The sequence below is a fragment of the Macrotis lagotis genome, chromosome 1 (genome assembly GCF_037893015.1).
Source record: "Macrotis lagotis isolate mMagLag1 chromosome 1, bilby.v1.9.chrom.fasta, whole genome shotgun sequence".
Classification (NCBI taxonomy): domain Eukaryota; kingdom Metazoa; phylum Chordata; class Mammalia; order Peramelemorphia; family Peramelidae; genus Macrotis; species Macrotis lagotis.
This window is the reverse complement of record NC_133658.1, coordinates 52465695-52490860: the sequence shown is the minus strand read 5'-3', so window position 1 is coordinate 52490860 and position 25166 is coordinate 52465695. Positions and strand designations below refer to the sequence as shown.

General features: G+C 44.0%; 1 protein-coding gene across 2 annotated transcripts in view; it reads right to left on the bottom strand.

The window, feature by feature from the left end:
* Window positions 1-23974, bottom strand: part of PIEZO1 (piezo type mechanosensitive ion channel component 1 (Er blood group)) — a 179981-nt gene extending 156007 nt beyond the window's left edge. For both annotated transcript variants that reach the window (XM_074201216.1, XM_074201207.1), the window contains exon 1: window positions 23887-23974. In XM_074201216.1, coding sequence (XP_074057317.1) covers window positions 23887-23950 — 64 coding nt within the window. In that variant the 5' untranslated portion in view covers window positions 23951-23974. The remainder of the gene's footprint in view (window positions 1-23886) is intronic.
* Window positions 23975-25166: the final 1192 nt, after the last annotated feature.

Below are 25166 nucleotides of genomic sequence, written 5' to 3'. Positions count from 1 at the left end.
CTTTTTATCATTTCCCATCTCCTCCCTGGAGGTGAGGGAATAGGCACCCTGCTCTTTCCAGCCAAAGTCCCTCCCCAGATCTAACTAGGCTACAATATCAGATTAAAAAAAAAAAAGGTCCGGAGTCCAGAAGACCTGAGCTCAAATTTGGCCTCCAATATTTATTAGCTGGGTGACCCTGGGCAAGTCACTTCCTTTTTGTCTGCTTCAATTCAACAAATATTTATCAAATAGCCTCAGTTTTCTCAACTATAAAATGAGGATAATAAAGACACCTATCTCCAGGGCAGTTGTGAGGATCAAATGTTGTCTCAATCAGTGCCTGTCCCGCCAGTCTCAGCTCCCACTCCTCATGATTGCATTAAAGCCAACCTCACCAGAGGCCGAGGGAACTGAAGATAGGTTTTCCCTCTGTGGCAGAATTGAAATCGTCTGGCATTGACCATGATCCCCATTATTAGTTTCTTCCTAAGGGGTAGAGAATGTGTTTTCTGAGCCTGTAGACAGAATGGAGCCACATAGGGAGCTTGCCAAGTGTTAAGAACTGAAGGAGAGTCATAGGAGAAAGTCTACTAACCAGAAAGAATCAGGATTCTTCTGTTTAGATCTGACCTCTGATTCTCAAGATCTACAAGACCTCATGGCTCCCCCAAGGCCTTATTCTCTTCTTCAGAAAGCCTTTCCCAGAGTCCCAAGATACCACAATCTTCTGCTCTTAAGATTCCTTCCATCTACTATGTATATATCTTGTAATAATTATTTACATAAATACTGTACTAATTATGTACATAAGCTGAGGCGATGACTGTTTGGACCTTTCTTGGAATCCTCAGCCCTTAGCACAGAGCCATAAGTGCCTATTAAATATTTGTTGATGGATAGAGTTGGACAGAGGAATGAGTGGATGTTGAAGAGGGAAATATTAAAGAAAAAAGTCTTCTTGGAAGACTTGGGTCAAAGTTCTATTACTTGCTAATTTCTATCATCAGAACTATCAGATTATCAGTGGGAAACATCTACTATGCATCTCCTTGGAAGTGTTGAAACTCTCCTGTCAAATGTTAAGTCAGTCTTTGCACAAGAGGGAAGGGAAGAATATTGAAATAAATGAGACAACTCTGTCTAGATGGGCAATCAAGAAAGACGACTTCCATATCTCAGCTCTACCATTGATTCTCCCTTCATTACCATTAATTGAATCATTGCCCTCTTCAGTTTCCTCCCTTTCCTTCTCCCTTCCCTTAGTTTTCTCATAGAAGGAAGCATCTTATCTTAAGAGGTTCTTTATCTGGGCTCCACAGACTCCTTGGGGTCCATGGAGAGATTTTTCTAGGTATTGGTGAATTTGAAGAGGGAAAAAAATACATATTTATTTTCAATGCCCTTTGGTATTCTCAGACATCTAAGGATTTTATGAATGTAGAAAAATGATCTTGCCAGAGGGGTTGAAAGGCTTCTCCAGTCTGTCCAAAGGAGTTCATGACACACAAAGTTTAGAATTTCTGTCTTAGATGACCCTGGATCTATTAGCTATTAAGATGCACAGAGATCCCAGCAATTTAATTGACATAGATATAGTATGCAATCATGGAAACTGGCCTACTGCCCAAAATACACCCGGATTGTAATAGTTGCCCACTAGGCTAGGACTAGATCCGGGAATGATCGAGCACACGTCACTTACCCTCTTGGCCTCAGCCTCCTCATTTGTAAAATGAGGGGGTTGGATGATATTGTCTCTCTGGTCTTCCTAGCTCTGATGCTCTCTGCTCCATGGTTTATATGTGACATCTGTTCCTCAGAACCAAGAGAGCTGACCTCTGGAGCAAGTCCTAATTAGTGTGGCTATCTTGGAGGAGAATGTTTGCCCAATTATTCTTCCTCCTGATCCCAGCCAGGAAAAGGCCCCTAAGCTTGCTCCAGAGGAAGCTGACCTCCAGCCAGTAGCCTTGGGAAAGTTCTTCCCATGTTCCCTTCTCTCCCACAATGAAACAAAGCTGTGACTCCAACCAGACCAGTCCAAGGAGCCTTGCCTGGACAGGTTAGCACCCAGAGTCATTCTCAACAGATTTTGATCGTTCCTTGTACAAATTAGCCAAGCTTCAAGCCAGAGCCTCAAAGACAATAATTGTTTCCCTGCTTTGGTGATGTGACTTTCAGCAAGATGCTGACCCTCTCTACACTTTGAGGGGTTTTCATATGTAAAAAATATCCTGATATTGCATATGAGATTCAGCGTGGAAAATTTAATGAAAAATGACTATGTTTTGCAAGCTTCAAGCCATGCAGAAATTGTATAATGATGTAACAGGTAGCCCTAAAATGATGTCATGGAGAAAGAAATCATTTCCCTATATAAATGTGCAGAATGGAAACAGCAACAATTCCAAAGTTTGGGTTCCACATATTTAACTGATTTACTTGCTTCCAGACTCTGTCCTTTCCAACATATTCTACATATAGCCATCAAAACAACTTTGAAATACAAATTGGACAAAGAAACTTCAATAGCTCCCTATTCCCTCCAGAATAAAATACAAACTCAAGTTGGCATTCCTAGATGGGTTCCAACATGCCTTTCCAGATTTGTTTCAAAATGATGCCTCATCTAGTCAAAAATAGAAGGAATACAAAAAGTTGGGGGAAATTTTTTCATAGACAATCTATCAGATAGGATGTGATTGTGTTAGAATATTACTGTGGTGTAGGGAATGATGAGCTGATTGATTTATGGAAAACCTTGAACTTATGAAGGAAGATGCTATCCACCGCCAGAGAAACAGATGACAAGTGGCAATATGCATAGTAAAGTCTTGCATAAATGTGTATGAATATTATGTGTACATTTAAAGAAATCTGTGTATATGGGATAGCTAGGTGGTTTAGAGGATAAAGCACCAGTCCTGAAGTCAGGAAGACCTGGGTTCAAATCTGACCTCAGACACCTGACACTATCTTAGCTGTTGTGTGAACCTTGGGCAAATCACTTAATCCTGATTGTTTTGAATCAGTTGTCCTGATCTATATCTGGCCATTGGATCCAGATGGCTCCAGAGTAGAAAGTGAGGCTGGTGATTTAGCACAGCACCCCCCTCACTCAAATCCAATTCATGTGCTTGTCATGACATCACCTCCCTGATGTCAGGGTCCTCTTCAAGAATGAAGGATGGACATTATGTGTATGTATACATATATCTATATCTATTGCTTTATATGTATGTGTGTATGTGTGTATGTATGTGTGTGTGTGTGTGTGTGTGTGTGTGTGTGTGTATCTGCTTTTAATTGCAGCCTTCTTGGAAGGGGGAGGGGAAGGAAGCTGGGAGAAAAATAAAGGAAAAAGTACAGAGCAGAGAACAAAAGGAAACCTAGCCTAGAAGGAAGCACAGAAAAGCGGGGTAGCTTTGAAAATAATATGAAGTATTTATTATGTAAGTTTTCTGGAAATGGAAATTAATTGTTTTATATTGAATCTTCCTTTATGTTTTGTTGTGTATGTGAAACTATTCTTGTTTTTCTTTATTTCTTGTTGTATTTAAGTTTAAAATGAATCTTAAAAATCTATTAAAAAATGACCCCCCTTCATAACTTCTCCATTCCAGCCAAACCTACCTATTTACCCCTTTCTGACATCGGCATCCCCACTACTTCAACTTTGCAAAGGAACAAGACCTGAAATTCCAGGAAGGCACACCTTCATTATCTCTACTTCCTAGAATCCTTAGTTTCCTTTAGAGCTCAAATAAGTTGCCCCCTGATTTCCTGACCCCCGGTTATTGTTCACGCTCTTTACCAAATGACCTTATACTTAATTATCTGTGTAAACCAGGTATTGCCTCAGTTTATGATCCTTCTGGAAAAGATATTTTTTTTTGGTTTTGTTTTTTTTAACCTAATCTTTGTATCCTGAGTGCCTAGCACTATAGTTTGCCCACAGTGGGTATGTTGCCTTGTCCCCAAGCCCAGTGTGCTGGACCTTCTCTAGCCTTTTGACTTCTTTCCTGTCATTTGTTTCTTCCACATCCATTTTCATATAATTTAGAGGTAGGAGGGACCTCCAGGGGCAAAGATCCAAGTCTACTCCTCTCATTAGAGAGAAAGTAAATTTAAGTAATGGTACTTAAATGTCCAAGATAAAGAACAACAGAGTTGGGATTTTAACCAAAGCCCTCTGATTCATTAACCAACATTTAATAAGTTCTTATTAAGGGCAGAGATAAAGACTTTAAAATGCTACAGTCCTCCTTGAGAAGCTTGTGTTACAAATACAGAGCATCCTATGAGGATGCTAGCATGGATGTTATCACCCCCATTTTACAGATGAGAAAAACTGAGGAAGAGAGATAAAATGATTCCTTGGGGTCACAAAACTAGCAAATACCAGAGACAGAATTCAAAGTCACATCTTCCCTAGAGTTAGGTCCCACACACTCATTAATATGATATTATAGTAATATGATGCATGTATTAATATAATGCATTACTATACTATGCATTAATATAATGATATAGATGCTGTGATTATATATTATATTATTATTAATTGTATAATATTATAATAATATAATTTGATGACTTTATTGTTGAGCTGATTGTTGTGTCTCTGGATCCCATTTGGAATTTTCTTGGTAAAGTTATTGAAGTGGTTTACATTTCATTTTCTAGTTCATTTTATAGATAAGGAAACTGAGGCAAACAGAGTGACTTGCCTGGAGCCATATAACTCATGTCTGAAGTTATATTTGAACTCAGGTCTTACTGACTCCAAATCTCCAAGTGACTTTCAATTCACTGAGGCACTTAGCTTTCCTATTAATATAATACATTGTACTAATATTACATTATTGTTAATATGAAATATTACATTAATAGAATTACATCACTATATTGAATAACTGAAGATATTAGCTGCTCATGATTGAAGCATGCCTAAATAATAAAATCATATCACCTAATTAATTTATAGATTTAGCACCACATCAATCAAAACTCCCAAGGGGATAATTTACATAATCAGACAAAATAATACCTTCATTCATTTGAAGGAATAAAAGGTAAAAAATCACTAGAGAAACAGTGGAGAACAAAGGTAAGATAAAAGAAGGTCTATCTAGCAGGACCAGATCTTAAACTATACTACAAAGCAGTACTCATCAAACTATTTGGTATGGAGCTAAAAAAAAAATAGAAAAATTGATAGATGGAATAGATTAGGTAAATAATATTCAAGAACAATTGAACATTACAATATACTGTCTGATCAACCCCAAAACACCAACTAATGGAATAAAGATTTGCTGGCTCAACAAAAACTGATGGGAAAACAAGAAAGCAGACTGACAGAAAATAAGTTTAAAACAATGTCTTAACATCACATACCACAATAAGCCCCAAATGGACACATGACCTAACTATAAAAGGTCCTATCAGCAAATTAGAGGAGGAAGGAAGGATATATGTTTTGCAATTAAGATTTAGGGAAGAATTCCTTTTTTGTTGTTTTTATTTTGCAAGGAAATAGGGTTAGGTAACATTCTCAAGGTCACACAGCTAGTTAATTATTATTATTTTTTTAGGTTTTTGCAAGGCAAGTAGGGTTAAGTGGCTTGCCCAAGGCCACACAGCTAGGTAATTATTAAGTGACTGAGACTGGATTTGAACCCAGGTACTCCTGACTCCAAGGCCAGTGCTTTATCCACTACACCACCTAGCTGCCCCACAGCTAGTTAATTATTAAGTGTGTGAGGTGGAATTTGAATTCAGGTCCTCCTGACTCCAGGGCTGGTGCTCTATCCACTGGGCCACCTACCTGTCCTCAGGAAGAATTCTTAACTAAACAAGAAAAGAACTGGGAAAAGTATTTGCAGCAAACTTTTCTGATAAAGTAATTTATTTAAGATAACTAGAGAATTGACTTTTTAAAATATAAAATCAAGAGTCATTCCCTAGTAGGTAAGTAGAACTGAAAGAATGTAAACTATCAATAGCCATATGGAAAAATAATCCAAAAAAATTAACAATAAAAGAAAAAGAAACCAAGTAACTCTAGGGTTCCATCTCACATCCATTGGATTAGCAAAGATAACAAAAGATAAAAATATCCAGTGGTGAAGAGGTTTGTTATACAATGGTAATTAAACTGACTCTGAAAAGAAAATTGAAACCATAAAGAGTCATTAAACTGTACATATTCTTTTACCTTCAATGCCAATATTAGCATATACCAAAGAAAGAGAGAAAGGGACTAAATGTACAGTTATTTCTAATAGTTCTTCTGTTGTTGAATTGTAAATAAAATGGGGGCCTATCAATTGAGGAATGATTGAACAAACGATGGTATTCAAATGGGATAAAATATTATTGTACTAAAAGAAATGACAACTATGATAGATCCAGACAATTTATCTGACCCCTGCTCAAAGGACCCAAGATTTTTCCCCATTGGTGAAAGCACTCTACCAATCTTAAGTTACAGGTTAGACATATGAAAATGTATATGAACTAATGCAGAATGAATTGAACAGAACCAAGAGAATGATTTACAAAATGACCACAACAAAGTAAAAGGATACAACTTTTGAAATACTTCGGAAGCTTGATTAATGCAGGGATCAATCATGACTTCCAAGGACCAATGGCAAAACCTACAAGTGGCTCCTTGGAAAAGGGGTGATGAAATAAAAATGCAGAAAGGACACACACACACTCTCTGAAATGGTCAATATGCTGATTTGTTTGGTTTGCTTTACATTACTTACTTTAAACAAGGAAGGGATTCCTTTGAGGACAGATAGATAAAGAAAGAAAGAAAAAGAAGGGGGTGGGGGAGCTAGGTGGTGCAGTGGATAGAGTACAAGCCCTGGCATAAGGAAGACCTGAGTTCAAATTTGACTTCAGACACTTAATGATTGACTAGCTGTGCGATCTTGGGCAAGTCACTTAGCCCCATTGCCTTAAAAAAATAAAAATTTAAAAGAGAAAGAAAGAAAGAAAGAAAGAAAGAAAGAAAGAAAGAAAGAAAGAAAGAAAGAAGAAAGGAAGGAAGGAAAGCAGGAAGGCAGGAAGAAAAAGAAAGAAAGGAAGGAAGGAAGAGAGAGAAAGAATGGGAGGAGGGGAAAGAAAGAAGGAAGGAAGGAAAACTGCTTCCTTTTCATTGTTGTGGTCACTTTGTAAATTGTTCTCTTGACTGTTCAAATGCAACATTTAAAAAATACACAGAAGGGACAAGAAAGGAGTTCTGAAGGGGACAGAGACAAGCAGGACAGTTTCAGTATTAACATGTTAAATTTAATGTGTTAAATTAAAAATAAACTGTACTTAACAAAAGTTTATGGTTTCATAACAAACCTCCCCTTTGCTCACTGTTTTGAAATATTGAAATATTCATTTTTAAAAATGTTTGATAAGTTCATAATAAAAAAAATAAAACTTTGAAATGAATTTTGAAATGGGTTGTTATGCGAATTAAATGAGAAAATAATTGTAAAGTTTTTAGTGTTTATGGTGTCTGATCTTCACCGCTATATAAATATCAGCTCTTAAAATTATTAAGTGATATAATATTTGTAAATAGTCTGGAACTATTCCTTCTCCCAAAGTTCTGCATTGGGTCATGCACCTTCCCCCACAATGCACTGTACAAAGCAGATACTGAACAAGGATTTTTTGAATGAATAAATTTTCCACCCACATCTTGGGACATTGAAAAACCTCAATGAGAAGGAATACTTCCTTCCTCAGCCAGCCTGGGATATTCAGCAGACTTCCTACCCACTGATAGCAGCATCTCATTCTGCCATGTGTCCTCATTCAGGCTAGAATTGTATCCTCTGAGTCACCAGTCATCGGTCATCAGTTCTCCCCCTGCCTGGGATGATTCAGACAGAGCTCCTTACCCAGGGACTGAGCCCACAGTTCTTGAACTAACAGGAGATCCTCAGAAAATTTTAATCATATAAGTCCTGATCGACCAGGGTTGGGGAAGGAGAAAGAAGGAAGAAGAAAGGGGGGAGAAGGAGGAGGAAGAAGAAAAGGAGAGAAAGAAAGGGGAAGGAGGAGAAGAAAAAAGGAGTAGAGAGAAGAGGGAGAGAGGAAAGGAATGAGAAGAAGACAGTGAAGAGAAGGAAGAGGGAGGGAATGAGAAGGGGTAGGAGGAGGAAGAAAAAGAAACAGAAGAAACAGAAGGAAAAGAAGGGATGGAAGAAGAGAGGAAGAAGGAGGAAGAGAAGGAGGAGAAGTAGGAGGAAGAGGAGAAAAAAGTAGAAGAGGGGAAAAAGGAGGAAGAGGAGGAGGATGGCTAGCTCAGAAGGAGAGTCTCTGGGAATACTAAACAAGTGAGATCCTAGGACACATAATATTAATGCCCTAAAAGACCTTAGAGCAGGGATTCTTTACCTTTTTGGTTCTCAGACCCTTTTGGCAGGCTGGTGATGACCTAATTATAAAATTATAAATTTTTTTTTTAGTTTTTCCAAGGCAATGGGGTTAAGTGGCTTGCCCAAGGCCACACAGCTAGGTAATTATTAAGTTATCTGAGGCTGGATTTGAACTCAGGTACTCCTGACTCCAGGACCAGTGCTCTATCCAATGCACCACCTAGCCTCCCCAAAATTATAAAATTTTTAAAAATAATTTAAAGAAAAACTCCATTTCAATTAGCTGTCATTGAAAAGTAAGATGTAATTATTTTCCCCATCAAAGTTCACACATCCCCTGACAGCAATCCATGGTCCCCAGATATAGGAGCTAGGAAGGATCCTCAAACACAGGGTCAGAAGTGGGAACAGCCTTAGAGATGATCTTGTCTAACACCATACAGGAATGGTAAGGGCAGGGACTGTTGTCCCCAGTGGTTTGCACATACTAGGTAATTTATAAATATTTAGTTGAGTTTAGCTGACTTATCTGAGGTTACCCAGAGTGTGGCAGAACAAGAGTAGAATCCAGGTCTCCTTACACCTGGTCCCTGAGTTTCACTAGACCTCAGGTACCTATTTTAAGCTTTCATTTCCCTTCTCCAACTAGAGTGATGAGTCTCTGGGGGACAGGGATTAATTACATCTGATAGTGCTCTGTGTTTCTCTCTCTACCTCACCCTGGTACCCAGGACAGGGCAGAACACCCTGGGGGGTTCCATAAATGTCTATCTTTGCTCAAATGATGTGGCAACAAGTGAGTGTTCCCAGAACTTCCTTCCATCTGGGGATCAGTTTACTCCCATAGAATTAGTCAGTGACTTGTCCTGGCTCTGGTTTTATAATAAAAATATAAACTGGGAAAAAAACCATTGCAAAAGAGCTAAGGAGAAAAAAACAGCCAATCATTTCAACCAGTCCTATGCTTCTGTTGGAAGTTCTTTTTTTTTTTAAATTACCTCCCCCCCAAGAAATCACACTGTTGGGATAAATTGGATCCATCATTCAGACAATTATAGTAGTGGTAACAATGAAACTAACATTTCTAACATATTTTTCAATTTCCTGAGCTTTCCTCACTATGTATCGTATTATTCTCTCATTTTACAGATGAATAAACTAAGGCTTGAAGTACTGGAGTGACTGGTCCAAGAACACTCAACTTATAAATGGTAGTCAGGAATTAATCCCAGACCCGAGAGGTCTACTCTAGTTCTATTGTATTATTATTATTACTTTACTGTTATTATCATTATAACATATTTAATCTATTATATTTCTACTATAATACAAACACACTGTTATGAAAAACAAAACAAAAAACATAAAATTGACTAAAAGCAATAATATCCAGTATTGAGGCAAAAAGAGAGGGACAGAGGTAAGTTCAGCCCAATTCCAGTCAACAAATCTTTAGTGAGCACCAATTTTGCTTCGTTGGCATCCATTTCTGGGCCCGGTGTTGTACTGGACACCAAAGGAAGATAGAATTCTGGTTTTGGGGGAAGGAAAGACAGAGACTGGATTATACAATCACTAGCTGGGTATCCCTGGGTGAGTGACTTTCTCCAGGTCTCAGTTTCTTCCACTGTCCAATGATGGGACTGCCTCAGATGTCCTCTTGCAGCAATCCTTTCCAATTCCATCTGGCTGGATTCTAACAGCCCTTGCAGCTCTCATGCCTACATTCTAACATTCTGTGGTCGAAGGTCCCTTCCAGCACTCACATTTCCCAAGATCTTTTTCCCGTTCTTACATTCTATGTTTTAAGATCCTCAAAGAAACACTTAGTTAATAACAAAACAAGGCAGGTCATAACTGCCAAATGAATAATGGAGCTACTAAGTGTTTTCAGGCAGAAGGAAGTACAGGATGGGGGTCTAGGGGAGAGAGTTCAATGAGGGCTAGGGTGGCAAGGGAAGACTTTGCCCTTTACTGAGAAGGTGAGACTTCAGTTGGGCTCCAAGTTGACAGGATCAATGTCATAAGATTCTAAAAAATGGAATATTGGTGACTGTGTTCAGTACTCATGGCCAAGTGTGGGCCGTGGGCCAAAGTCTTGACCAATTTGTATATAGGGGTGGGGAGAGAAAGAGGTGGGGTATGATGAAAAGTTGTTGTTTGGTCATTTTTCAGTCTCCTCTGACTCTTTGTGACCTCATTTGGGTTTATCTTGGAAAAGATACTAGAATGGTTTGCCATTTCCTTCTCTTGCTCATTTTATAGAGCAGGAAACTGAGGTAAACAGAGAGAAGTGACTTTCCCAGAGTCACACAGCTGGGAAATGTCTGAGAAGGGATCTGAACTCAGGAAGGTGAATCTTCCTGACTCCAGACCTGGAGCTCCATCCACGGCACCACCTAGCTTAAAAACTTTTGCCTGTCCCATCTACCCACCAATGACCCACCAAATGCCTCTAGAGCCCGTCTATCTTGGCATAGTGGGTAGTGGACTGGAAATTAGGAAGACTTGTTTCAAATTTTCCCTCAGTTGCTTACTAACTGAGCAAACCACAGTTTCTTAGCCTCCTTATCTGTAAATGAAGGGATTCCAACATACTTCTCAGGCCCCTTCTGGCCTCAGATCAGATCTGGCCAAGCAGGTCAGAGAACCAGATGGAGAGGGAGAGAAGGCGGGAGAAGCCATGAGGGGGAGACCTGGGTGGACTCAGCCCTTGGCATGGCTGGACAAAAGCGGCAGAGGAGGCAGGCCACAATCACATTCCTTTGGTACCTCCAGCCCAGGCAGAAGGAATTTGTTTACATAGCAGGTTTTTTTTTTACAGGAGGTTAATTTGGGAAGTTGATCCAACAGCGGCAACTTCTAAACAAAAGGGGGGGAGAGGAGGGAGCAGTGCTGGGGGGGGTCCGAGGGGAGGAGGGAAGGGCCTCTCAGAGAACCAGAGCCACAAAAACAAATCCTCCCGCTGCCCCGCACAGGCCAAGGCAGGATGAGGCCTGGAGAGCGCCAAGGAGAGCCACTAGCAGAGGCTGAGCTTCGTGGGGAGTGAGGGGTGGGTGTCCAGGCCCGTCCCCCCACCCCTCCACCCTAACCCACAGGATCACAGGCCACCCAATGGTGGGACCACCTCCTTAGGAGACAATACCCGGAATAAGGAGAATGAAAAACAGTCCACCCCAACTTCCCTCCCTGTGGGGTGCTGCCTTTCCCCGGGCCTCCAGAAGCCAACACCCTGGGCCCATTTTTAGCCACCCAGTTCTCTTAAAAAAGCAACCACAAGAGGCAGCTGTGGGGCCCACTGGCCGGCTTTAGCCCAAGCCCTGGGGGCAGGGGGACAGCAGAGGCCTGGAGGAGCCTGGGCCTGTATTTACTTAAGGAGAAAAATAGCTTGGAGATCGAAGGCTGGTAAACAGCCAGTCGCCCAAAAACCAGCCCTGTCCGTTAGAGGGAGACTAAAAATACCCCCTATGATTATGCTATTAAAACTAGCAACACACACACACACACACAATTCAACAGAAATCTTTCTAGCAAGGTTGGGGGCTGGGGGGAGAGAGAGCTAGAAGCCCAGGCCATGGGACTCTTGTGTACCAGGAGGGCAGCCCAGAACCACTGGCACTGACTGGCCAGGAGGAGCGGCCCGGCCTGTCTATGCTCGGGGCCCAGGGACTTCTGTGACTCAGTGCTTCTTCCTCCAAGGTCCGGCCAGCTCAGGCTAATCCCAAAGGGCTTCTGCTGGTCCAGAGTCAGGCCAGAGGAGGACCCCAATCACCAGCCCCTCAACTCAGTTTCCCTCCCCCTGTGTGTTGGGGTCCTTGCAAACTCCATTCTATTTCTAATGAGGCCTCCCCTTCCAAAGTAGCTACCTTTGGACCTGAAGAGAAAGCAAGTCTGACTGATTATACAGAAGCCTTAGGCCGGGGGGCTACCAGGGTCACCTTACCTAAAAAAGTGTAATGGTTTGGGGTTTGTTTTTTTTTGTCCTTCATTTTGGAAGAAGACAACATCAGGAAGGCGATGCCTCACTTTCTCCTCCAGAGCCATCTGGCGCCAGCGGCCAGATATGGATCAGGATGACTAGAAATGGCCCTGGATTTGAGGCAGTCAGGGTTAGCGACTTGCCCAAGGTCACACAGCCAGCAAGTGTCTGAAGCTGGATGTCAACTCCTGTCCTTCTGACTCTGCCGTCTAAAAAGGTTTACCGGGACATATTCAAGGACCTTCACCAGCTCCCTATTAAAGATTGGCCTGACTTCCAAAGAAGCCAATGTAGTGGAAACAGAAAATCCTATGACTTACTCTCACTCCAATCCAATGCTTCTCTCCCTGCTCCCTCATTCTCAGCACTCCCTTCGTCCCCCACACACTCCCCATCTTAACAGTTTCTTCCAGAAACCTCACATATACTATACTCAGTCTGAGCCCCCTCCTATCAAGTCTGAAACCTCAATTATCTTCTGTTACCCTTCTTCTTTGAACTATGGACCCTCCTGTCTAGAACCTTCAGATGAGCATTTAATTACCCTCTTTCTTACAAGTTCCTTCCAGATATAAGAATAATTAATATACGGTTCACAAAGTCAGTTTTATATCCTTTGATGCTCAAAACAGCTTGTGAAAAAGATACTGTTATTGCCCTCTCCTTACAGATGAGGAAACTAAGGCTCAGAGTGTCTCATCTAGGGTCTCACAGCTAGTGAGTGACTAAGGCAAGATTTGAACTCAGTTCTCCCAGACTTCAAGTCCAGGATTCTCTCCAGTGCCCCTCACCTAACTGCTTCCATCAGGAGGGATGAGATATACTTAAGTAAAAACAAAATAATACAAAATAAATGGGGGAGAAAAAGAGTTCCATATTCATAGTGAAGCATCCAGGAAATACTTGGAATTATAGAACCATGAGATGCTTCATTTAAAAGAGATAGTTTAAGGGCAGCTAGATGGTACAGTAGATAGAACACTGACCCTGGAGTCAGGAGAATCTGAGTTCAAATTTGACCTCAGACACTTAATAATTATTTAGCTGTGTGGCTTTGGGCAAGTCACTTAACCCCATTGCCATGCCAAAAAAAAAATGCAGATCAATTGAATCCAGTGCAAATTCTTAACTGTAGAGATAAGAAAACAGACACAGAAAGAAAAAATGATTTCCAAGTTCACACAATTAGTGGCAAATGAGGTTAAGAAAATACTTCTGTCCCACAGCCAGCTACCTCATTGAATAAATGAATTAATTCAGAGAAGAACAAAGAAATGTCCTAACATGTCTAGACATATTTCTATGACTGAGGCAAGTTCACGTGGAATTATTCTGTTGCTGTATAAGCCTGGGGTTAGAGTGGGGGGAGATGGGGGGGAACCTTAGAAACATGCAAAAGAAGACACATTCCTTTCTGTGGTATCCCATAGTCTTCTACCTGGATGCTGTCAAACTTCTTTTTTCTGCAACATACAACTGGTTATCTGACCCCTTTCTTATGTTTGTGAAGCCAAGATGTGTTTCCATGGCCCTGGGGGACCAGGGAAAGACTGCCTGGCTATGGGAGACATTGTCTCCCATGTGCTGCACGCCATGGTCCCAGAGCAGACACTGCAGCTGTTTCAGTCCCATAGGCCTTAGGGAAGGCATGGTGGGAATCTTCTCCCAGTGGTGACCCTGGTCTAGCCTGTTCCCCCAAAGGGGAGAGTTCCCAAAGGGGAGACTTGATGTCTGACAGATGAAACACTGGGAAGCTGGGGAATACTTGTAGATGAAAGCACACCCTCAGATGGGTCCCTCAAGGCTTCTGAGTCTTTTCCCCAGGTAGCTCTGCAATATCTTTCAAGGGTGGAAATCAGCTGCATCAATTGGAAGGTCAGAAGAGAATTTCTTTGCCTTGGGCCCAAGAGAGGAACTCCTACATTCTTAGCATCTCTTTCCTACTTGAAGTAGAAGTTGCAGGTCACTGCCTCTGATCTCTAGTTGCAGAGATTGGGAGAAACTGCCTCCATCTATTCAGAGAACATATCAAAACAACACCAAAGTCTCTCCAACACAAAACCTGCCCTTTGCCTCTTCCATCAAACTTACACCTAAGGTTTTTCTGGCTGCTAAAAAGACTATTTTCCTAGAGACCTAGAGAAGCACACATGATGCTGACCCTCCCTAGGGAAGAGAACAGAAAGGAAATGAGCCAGCCGGCTTCCTCTAGACCTCAGAGTCAGGCCTCCAGAGATTGCCAAGTGCCAAAGGCGATAGGGAGTTGGAAATGCTTAAGACCAACCTCCTCTGTCTGGATCTTTTCCTAAAAATCAATCAAAATACTTTTTCTTTTTAAAAATCTATTTATTTATTTTTACATGCATTTACCATCTATCCCTCTGGCTTTCCTTCCCCAGTGGAACAAAAAACAAAAACCAAAATCTTCATCATATGCGTGATGTCCAGCAAAACAAATTCCCACACTGACAATGTCTCAAAACATATGTCTCTGTTTTACATTCATCATCAGCCTCTATGGCAGGAGTTGAGATAAAACTTATGGGCTACTCAAACCATACAAATCACTATCCTGAACATCATCAAGAGATGAGAAAACAAAATACACTGTACCCCCCCACACACACATGAACACAGTATAATGTAAGAAATGATCAAGGGGACAACAGTTTCCAAGAAACCACAGAAGTTTTGAGTGAATTGATGCAGAACAAAATAAAAAAAACAGAAGAACCACATAGACAACAACCACACTACTGTGAAAGAACTGCAAAAGACAAAGACTCTGATCAATGCAATGACCTCAGTGTCCTTAGATATCCTAGGATTCTTTTGTTCTTAGAAGCACCAGAATTTAAGAATACCTCCAAGGATGCCATGTCAATGAGCATTTTTTTTCATCTAAAAGACAAAATTAGAGCAAGAAGGATGAAAATTTGACTTCAAAGTAAAATTATAATATCTATTTGTAATTATTTGTATTTAAAGTATCTTACACATATAAGAGGAATTATAATTATAGTAAAAAAGACTGATGATAATGAGTTGACAGACTTCTGTTGACAGAAGGGATAGACTAGATCATAGATGTCAAACACACCATATTGTCCACATATTCACAACTGTGACCTTAATCAGATTAAAATATAATCTGTGGCGGCTAGGTGGTGTAGTGGATAGAGCACCAGCCCTGGAGTCAGGAGTACCTGGGTTCAAATCCGGGCTCAGACGCTTAATAATTACCTCTGTGGCCTTGGGCAAGCCACTTAACCATTTGCCTTGCAAAAAAAAATGTAATCTGATTTACATTTTTTGAAAAACAAATAAAAATACAACAGAACATAGATAATATATTAATATATTCAATTAATTTAATTAATATGTTTTCTAAGTCAATATGTAGCTTTATGGGATTATTATACAAGGTTTGGTAATCCATATTTCATTGATTTGATACCATAGGACAAAATTAGAGGTTCTCAACCCAGGGCCAGTCAAGATGCTTTTAAAAAAAATTCCTATGGTTATATTTCAACATACTTGTTTTCCTTTGCAATTCTGTGAATCTTACTTTATGCATTTAAAAGTAGTATTCTGGGAAGAGGGGGAGACTAGGTGCCAAAGTAGATAGAGCACTGGGCTCAAAATCAGGAAGATCTTCTCGATGAATTGAAATCTGCCCTCAGACACTTATTAGCTATATGACCTTGGACAAGTTACTTCATTCTGTTTGCCTCAGTTTCCTCATCTGTAAAATGAGCTAGAAACAAACCACTCCAGTATCTTTGTTAAAGAAACCCCAAATGGGGTCATCAAGAGTCAGACACGACTCAACAAGTTCTGGAAAGAGATCCATAGACTTCACCAGACTGCAAACAAACAAACAAACAAAAATGAATCATTGAGTTAGAGAGATACATTTTCAGAATAAGCAATGTATGGATTTGTTTTCTTTGACTACACTTCTTTTTGTAATAAGGAAGAGCTTTAATTTAGGGGAGAAGGTGAAGAAAAAGAAGAAGGAAAATCAGATAAAAGTGGGTAAGAATAGTCAGAATGATGCCAAATAAAGAAGAAAATCAAAGAAACATTTTTAAAATACACAAAAGTTGGTAGAAGTAAGTGTGGAAGGAAAACCCAAACCAGCTGAATAATGTTGATATTTCATATACAGTCACCCCCAATTCTGTTTTTTATGGATGGAAATATTGATATCGGTTGGAGTTGTCAGGATTATTTGACCACAAATGGACACATGGATAAGGCTAGGTATTGAAAGATGACCAAAATGCCAATGAGAAGAGATCAGGAGGGGGGCTAGAGTGAGTGAGATGGCTGCTCATGGACTGCCATGGTTAGGGAGAACTTTCTGGAAGAGGCAGCAGAGTTTGAACTGGTCTTTAAGGTTGGGAAGGATGTAGCCAGGGAGGAAGAACAGGAAGGATAGATGGAAGGGAAGCCACCAAGTTGATCTTTGTGAGGCTCAGAGTTCCCCCTGTTCTGCTGCTAGGATGATAAGTGGTTTTCTGTTAGTTACTTCAGTTAAACGGCAACTAATCTGATCTGAAGGTAACTCAGGGTGGCAGACCTCCCTCTCTCCCTCTGCTGTCAAGAAAGGTTTTGAGAGAGCAGAAGGGCACCAATCAGCAAAAACATTATACTTTAAAAGCAGAATGAAACATATAAGTGTGAACATCTGTTCCTAAATAAGCAAAACATTGGTCCAGTTAACACTGTTAGGATCACAGGTATCAATTGATGCAAACTAAAAAAAAGGTTTTTTTTACTATAATTCTGATTCCTCTTATCTGTGTAATATACTTTAAATGCAAACAGATTATAATGACAAGCAGATATTATAATTTTACTTTGAAGTCAAATTTTCATCCTTCTTGCTCTATTTTTGCCTTATATATAGGGACACTGAGGCAAATAAGAAGCTCCTTATGACTGATTCCCTCCACAATCTGGCTCTGATCCACTGTTTCCATTTTTGTGACACTACATTACTTCCCTTATGGCACTCAAAAACTCCCAAGTTCTGATAGGGACTTCCAGATCTCCATGTAGCTACAAAGCCCTTGGGAGGCAGAGTGGGAGAAAGAAAGCACACCCTGGCTTCAGAGTCAGAGGACCTGGGTTCCAATTCTGCTTCTGATGCTTACATGATTCTATGAGACTTTGAATGCATCATGGGAATCTCCAAGGGTCTCAGTTTCCTTATCTGTAAAAGGAAGGGGTTAGATTCTACAGCCTTGCAGGCTATTTCTAGGTCTAAATCCGTCTGTCTTCCAGAATCCTCCCTCTAGGTTCCAGGTCAGATGATACCTTCTCCAGGCTTCGCTCCCATATAACCACCCTAAACCCTCCAGCTGCTAGTAATTGCCCCCTTTAGATCTTTCCACTCCTATACAATATAACTTATAATTATGTATTGGTTGTATCATTTACTAGTATTTCCAATTCAAAAAACATTTTTAAGCATCTATTATTTGTCATGAAATCTAATAAGAGAAGACAACACACAAAAGAAAGCTGGGAAGCAAAGGAGGTGAGGAAGATGGGACCTTGGAGAGTATCTGGTGAGGAGACATTTTGGACTTTGTAACTGAAATCAAATAAGGCTGTAGATGGAAAGTAGACTGGCAAAGATCAGGCTCCAACCTCTATAAAGGTAAACTGTAGGCGGAGCACAGGGCTCAGCCCTCCAATCCAGAGGGGAGAGGAGGAGGGATATGGCAAGGTGATGAATAGTGGATGATAGCCAGGTATTGAATACATCATTGATTCTCATTTTTTTTTAATTTAGGTTTTGTTTTGTTTTGCTTTGTTTTTTTTTTTGCAAGGCAATGGGGTTAGCTAGGTAATTATTAAGTGTCTGAGGTCAGATTTAAACTCAGGTCCTCCTGATTCCAGGGCCAGTGCTCTATCCACACTGCACCACCTAGCCACCCCTGATTCTCATCTTTATAATCTCAGAGTGTGGGAGCTTGATTTAAAAAAAACCTGTCCAATTTTAATTTATTGCTATTTATCTCTGTTTATTTTCTTTGAAGAAAATGTGATTTGTTTGGGGGTTTATTATTTTGTTCTTTATTTTATTTAACCATTTGATTGTATTGATGAATCTATGGAAATAAGATGAAACAAGATGCATCTGATGATCCTGGTATCATAAAGTCATGCTGGAAGAGATCTTAGAAGTTTTCTAGTCTAAATCTTTCATTTTACAAATTGGAAAACTGAGGCCCAAAGAGGTGATGCCTTGCCCCAGATCCCCAGGTTGGAAGGAGCAGAACCGGGGTTCCAGTGCAGGTTCTACGATTCCAAATGTTAGGAGCATCCCACTAGAGCACACTACCTTCCAAGTTTAGTGAGGCGACACCCACAATTGGAACATGACTGCTCTATTTTGCAGGAAAGGAAATGAAAGTCACCAGATTCAAAAGACAATGCTGCAGGAAGCTGTTTGCAGTTTGGGTAGTCCCATTTCTACCTGCCCCCCATCCCCCACCACCCACACCTTCAGTTCTTCCCTGTAAGACTTCAACACCCACAGACCACATTTATTTCTACAACACTTCCCCCCTACTCCCACCTCCAATACGGGGGAACCTCTTGCTAGAACCTCTTATAGGTGACCTATAAAGGGTCTCAGTCAGAGATCAAATCCTCTCAGTGAGTGAAGAACATTGGACTAGAAATATGGAAACCTGACCTCTCTAAGAGGAAGCTAGGTAGTGGGGTGGGTCTGCAGTTGGGAAGGCCTCAGTTCAAATTCTGCCTCCTGTACGTTCTAGCTGTGTGATTCTGTGCTAGTCACTTAATAGCTGCTTGTCTCAGTATCCTCATCTCAAAAATGGGGTTAAAATTAGCATCTGCCTCCCAGGGTTGTTGTGAGGCTCAGGTGTCGGATATAGAGTAGGTACTATATAAAAGTTATTATTATTACTAGCTGTGTATGACTGTGGACAATTTACTTAATCTCTGTCTGCCTCAGTTTCCTCAATATGGTCTTCTTAAAAAATGAAGGATGAACCTTATTAGTAGTAGTATTAGTATTAGTATTATTCCTCAACTGTAAACTTGTTATAGTAATGACTCCTATCTCCCAGGGCTGTTGTGATGATCCAATGAGGTAATATCTCTCGATACTGTGCTGGTGATATATTGTAGGCACCTGATAAATGCTTACACCCCACCCTACTCCTTAGGTTCCCCATAGGTTAAATGGGGAATTTTGCGTCACCTACCTCAGTTGAAGAATGACAATGTATAAAGTGTTTTGTAAATCTTAAAGTGTTCTCTAAATTCGGTCTATTATTAATAACAGAAGTATCAGAACTAGCCTCTCCCTGACCACTACCGTGCTGTGTGATCTAGGTCAAGTCACATAAACCTCTCTGAGTTACTCTGCTTACCCTTCTCTAATATGTGATAACACCCTGCCTCCCTCTAAGCCTTAAGGTTTCTGTGAGGATCCAAAGAGAACATAAATACAGAAGTCACTTCCTTTGAGGACAGAAAATGCCATCTTATGGAAAGACAGTGACAGATGAAGGTTTCTCTGCCCCCGCACCTGCCTGTGATGGGAGGAGACACATCAGCTGACTGAACCATGCCTTCACGCGAGCAAGGCCCCTGGGGACACACCTCCAGATTCCCTCACCGGAAAGGCAGGAGGTGCATTTTTCACAACCTATTCGTATCTGACCCCAGATGTTAAGAAGGCCAACTGCTTTTTAACCACCACTTTGCCTCTCCACCCCAACACGACTGTATTTCTACCTAACTCACCTAGGCATGTTTATCTTTCCTATCTAGCTATTGTGGCTTTGGGGCCAGCCCCAGCTTAGGGAACCTGGCTCCTCTTGAGAAACGTCATTTCAGAAGATAGGTTCAAAGTCACAGGTTTTAGTGGGGGTGGAGAGAATCCTACCCAGGTAGGATTGGAACCAGCTGACTTCACAAGGGATTAGCCTCCCAAATGGGTCTTCCGAGCCATATTGCTCTCTTCCTTCTGATTCTCAAGTGTCCTTGAGTGCCAGCAGCTCTAGTGAGTGGTATCAGGTGCTGTGGCACCCGCCTGCTCTTAGGCCTTACAGGGAGTGGATCAAGGGACTGAAGGCACAGGGCCAAGATGAGTCAAACCTGCACTCTTAATTATTGCTTAAACCCATACAGTGCAAATTTTCTGACTAATAAATTCTGACAACCTCAGTCCAGATGAGTTATTCATTTCCATAGTGCTGCAGCGGCCAGGGATTTCTGGGGGGTGGTGATTCCAGAGAACTAGAAAAACTGGGGTTCAAGAACAGTTACTCAACCCCTTTGCTCAAGTCTGGTACTTAGCAAGGATTAATCATGTAGGAACTTCCAATCACAGACTCATAGGCCATCAGAATTGGAATGGAAACTTTAAAAACGAATGCAATCCCCTCATTTTCCAGTTGAAGAAAATGAGATTTAGAGAGGGTGATCTAAAATGAGGTAAATCTCTTTCCTTTCTGGGGTCTCGATTTCTTCATCTGGAAAATTAGGAAAATAATAGTGGTATGACCCACCTCACAGAGTTTTGGTGAGAAAAGTATTCTGAAAATGAAACTTAATGTATAGAGATGGGAACCACCACCATCATCATCACCAACATCATTTGAAAGAAAATCAGCTTTATAGCTTTAGATGCCCTGCCTCCCACAATCCGGATGGTGTTTCCACAAGCCTGGGGTCCTTTCTTGTTTTGTTGTTTGTCCTCCAATCTCTCCCAGTTCTTAGAACCCTCCTATTCCAACAATTACTTCCAAATTAATTCTCTGCTCCCCTCTCCCTCTGGCTCCAAGTTCCTGGAACTGTAGGAATCACTTGAGTTTTGAACATGTTTGTCCTTCCCCAAAATCAAGACAACAGGGAGGTGATGCCATGACAAGCATCTGAATCGGATTTGAATGAGGGGATACCAAGGTCACCAGCCTCACTTTCTCCTCCAGAGCCATCTGGATCCAGTGGTCAGTTATGAATTGGGATGACTGGAGATGGCCCTGAATGTGAGGCAATCAGAGTTAAGTGATTTGCCCAGGTTAGTAAGTGACGGAAGACAGACTTGAACTCAGTTCCTCCTGACTTTAGGTCCAATGTTCTATCCATTGTGCCATCTAGGGCTTCTCTCTATGGTACCGAGTCCCATCTATCCATAATGCTCCATCCCTCTCTGCAGTCTAATACTACCTAGTTTCTAACACTTTGAACTGAAGAAGAGCAGTCAGACAGTCTCCTGTTTCAAAACAGAATTTCATCAGAGCCCATCATAATAAAGGCATCCGAGTTTTTGTTTTTTAAAGAGTTCTTTATTTCCTATCCCTCAAGTTAAAAACTTCCAAATGACCAGTTTTTTTCCCCCTCTGACTTGTTTTTACCTTCTACCCCTTAGAAGCAAACAAGACAGCTCTGTTTACAATCCCATTTGCCTTTTTGGTTGTCCGGGGTTGGGCCAGGGCTCTTCTGTCCAAAGACTAGGCAGAGGAAAGTTTTAAAAGCCTCTCCCTCCCTTTCAATGGTCTTCATTGATTCTTTTTTTTTTTTTTCCAGCACTATGAAAACGTTCCCATGCTTGGTGAGATTTCTCTCCTATAAACTAAACTAAGAGTAGCCCTGTGTGAGGTCGAGGCTGGGACACTCAGCTAGAATCCTTCCTCATCAATCTTCCAATCCTCCCCTCTCCCATTCTCCTCTGGTTGCTATCCAAGACAGTCTTTTCCCATTGGCTGATGTGATTTAAGGGGTATTGATAAGGCTTTCCCTATCTCTCCTTTAATACCTCAAATTTCAACTTCATCAAAGTCAAGAAATGTTTCTCTTTAAAAGTTAAAATTAAACTATTTCCACTTAAGTTCCTAGCAGAACTTGGTCCTGCTTAGAGACTGAGTTTCTGGGGTGGGGGGAATCCAGGAGCCCTAGAACGGATCAGTGGGTAGAGAGGACTAGACTTTAGGAAAGAGCATTGGTTTTGAAATCAGGAGAGTAGAAATTCAAGTCCGCCTCTGACATCGAACAGCCCTTTGACTGGACAAGGTGGGTACGGTCTCTATAAAATCACTAGCAAGAAATGGGGTGCTAGAAGTTTTCCATTTCTGCTAGGGGGTAGTTTAGACCTCTGAGGACTGGTTTTTTTTTTCCTGATCGCCCACGAGGGGCAGAAATTGGGGAGTGGAAGAAGTGACAACTCAGAGATCCTGGGGTCTTTTTGAGGACAACGTCTACGTGAGCAAGTGCTCATAGGAGAAAGGGCTGGATTGAGGACTTGAGGGGCATGCCGCCTTTGCTTAGTCAGAGCGCGAGACCTTTCTCACCCTCGGGTTTTCCCCCCAAGGCCAGTTTAGATCCCCTCCTCCAAGGACGGAGAGTCTGAGCAGAGCGAGTCCCGCAGAGGGTACTGCCACCCCACCCCCTTTATCACCTCTGGCGGCCCAACCCAGCTTGCAGCAGCAGGGGACCCCTCGGACCGTGACCCGGAGGACCCGGAGTACACCCAACTTTTTTCCAAAGAGGGGACACCGCCGGCTCTGCACGTCCAGCTCTAGGTGGGAGGAGCAGGGTTAGTGACGAGAGGAGCAGGCGCGGGAATAGACGTTAGTTTTGGACGGGAGGGTCCAAATGAAACAGTTCCAGGCAGGAAACCCGCCTTCTCCCAGATTGGTCAGGAAGTAATGATGCAAGTTGGCAAGTTTTTTAAAGGAGAGTGAGAAAGAAAAGGAAGATTCCCGCCCCCCCCCCCCACCCCGGCCACACACGCCGTAATACTAATTGGGCGCCCACTGCGCCTACCCCCCCCCCCCAGTCTCCAGAGAGATCCCTGGACAAGCCCCCCCTTGGCTGGACAGCAACTAGGGGACCCCCGGGGGTTGTAAACTGGGGACCCCACGGTCGCAACCTTGGTATGCGAGAGATCTGCAACTCCCCCGAAAGTGCACCTACCCTCTAACTGGGCGCCCACTGAGCCTTTCCCCGGTCTCCACAGAGATCCCCACCCCAAGAGCCCTGGAGGCTCCCCCGAGGGGTGGGAACTGGGGACCCCACAGGCGCAATTCTGGGATGCCGAACATTCGGGAATCCCCCGAAAGTGCAGCCCCCTCCGGAGCCTTCCCGGGGGCACCGGAGCCGCCCCCTCCCCATCACGGGAGATCTGAGCCCTCCCCGAGGAGGGGGCTGCTGAGAGAGGGAGGGCTGCCGTCCAGGCAGAGGCTCCGCAGGCACTTCGCTTCTGGGGCCCCCCGCCGCGTTTTGGTTTCTGACTCAGGATTGCCCTTAGCGGGGTGCGGAGCCGGGGGGGGCGGGCGGAGGGGAGGCCCAGGGGAGGCTCTGCGCCCCGCTGCACTGTAAGTCCTCGGGCTGGGAGAAGCTCGGGCTCTCCCCTAAGAGGCTGATACACTGTGGGGTTCCAGAAGCCTTTGTTTCACTTGCTTGGGCTGGAAGCGCCCCCCCCCCCCCACTGTAGGGTCCCCCGGCCCGGGACCCTCCCCGGGTCCCAGGACTCACCCGCTAGCAGGGAGAGCGGCAGCAGCAGCCAGCAGAGGAAGCCACAGAGCGCGTGGAGCTCCATGCCGGGACCGCCCCCCGCCCCTGCGGCCGGGGCTCCGGAGGCCGGCGGGAGATCGGCGAGGCCCGGGGCGCGGGCACAGGGGGCGCGGGGCCGGGGCCCGGGGGGCGCTAGGGGGCCGGGCCGGCGGCCGGGGAGCAGCGCCCCATGGTGCGCGGGGCCGCCGGCGCGCGCTCTCCGTGGCCCGCGGGCGCTGGGGGGCCCCGACGTCGGCGGGCAGGCGGGGCTGGGCTCGGGGCTGGGGTCCGGCGCCCCCGGCCTGGGGCCGAGCCGGGCGGGCGGGCGAGCCGGGCGCACCACGAGGCGCAGGAGCCGCTCCGCTGCCCGGCGCGCTGCCGAGCCCGACGCGTCTGGCGGCTCCGCGGCTCCGGGGCCGGCGCCTCCCCCTGCCACCCGCCCGCCCTCCGCCCAGCCCCTGCAGGCCCGGCCCCTCCCGAGGCCGCCCCGCCAGCGCCTCTCCTCTCCTCCGGCAGCCCCGCCGGCCGGGCTGGCGCTGCGCCCCGCGAACCCCCGCCTCCTTGCCCGGCCCCGCGCTCCGAGCCTGCTCTCGGGCAGGTCCTCCGGGCCGGCCTCGGGACCCTCGCCTTTGCCCAGCTGCCGGGCCGGCTCTGCCCGCCCCCGCGGCGGGGTGCTCCCAGGGAGGCCCCGGGACCCCGGGCATCAGCCTCTGGCCCGTGGGGGGAGGAGGACCTTGCCCAGTTTCCCGCCCTTCCCCACCGGCCTGGATGGCAGCATCTAAAGGGACTTCTGTCGCCCTGCGTGGATCGCGTGGCCCGGCCCGGGGTGAGCCGACACCCCAATCCGAGGCCCCCCAACCCGGGGCAGGAGCAGGCTGGCAGCCGCTGAATAACTTTCGCTTTGCTCCGCGGCCGCAGAGGCGGAGAAGCAGCGCTCTCTAGAGCCCGACGGGGAGACCTACCCGAGTCAGCACCCCTTAAACCCTCTCACCCGCCAGCCCCAAACCCTGTAATTTAGAGCGGCAAGAGCCCCCAGAGATGATCCGCTCAGCTCCCTGGGGGCCCAGCTTGTGCGTCTCTTTACAGAGAAGAGAAACTCCTTCCCCCTTGTAGCTGCCAACAGGGACCCAACCTGCCAGTCCGGGCCCCCTCGGTGAAGGGGAGCTGTAGGTATGTGTGGCCCCGGGAACTCGGGGCGTGCGCCACAGGGCCTCGAGATTCTTCTTGAGCTAGAGTGTCGTTTCCCAGGCCAGCAAAGCTCG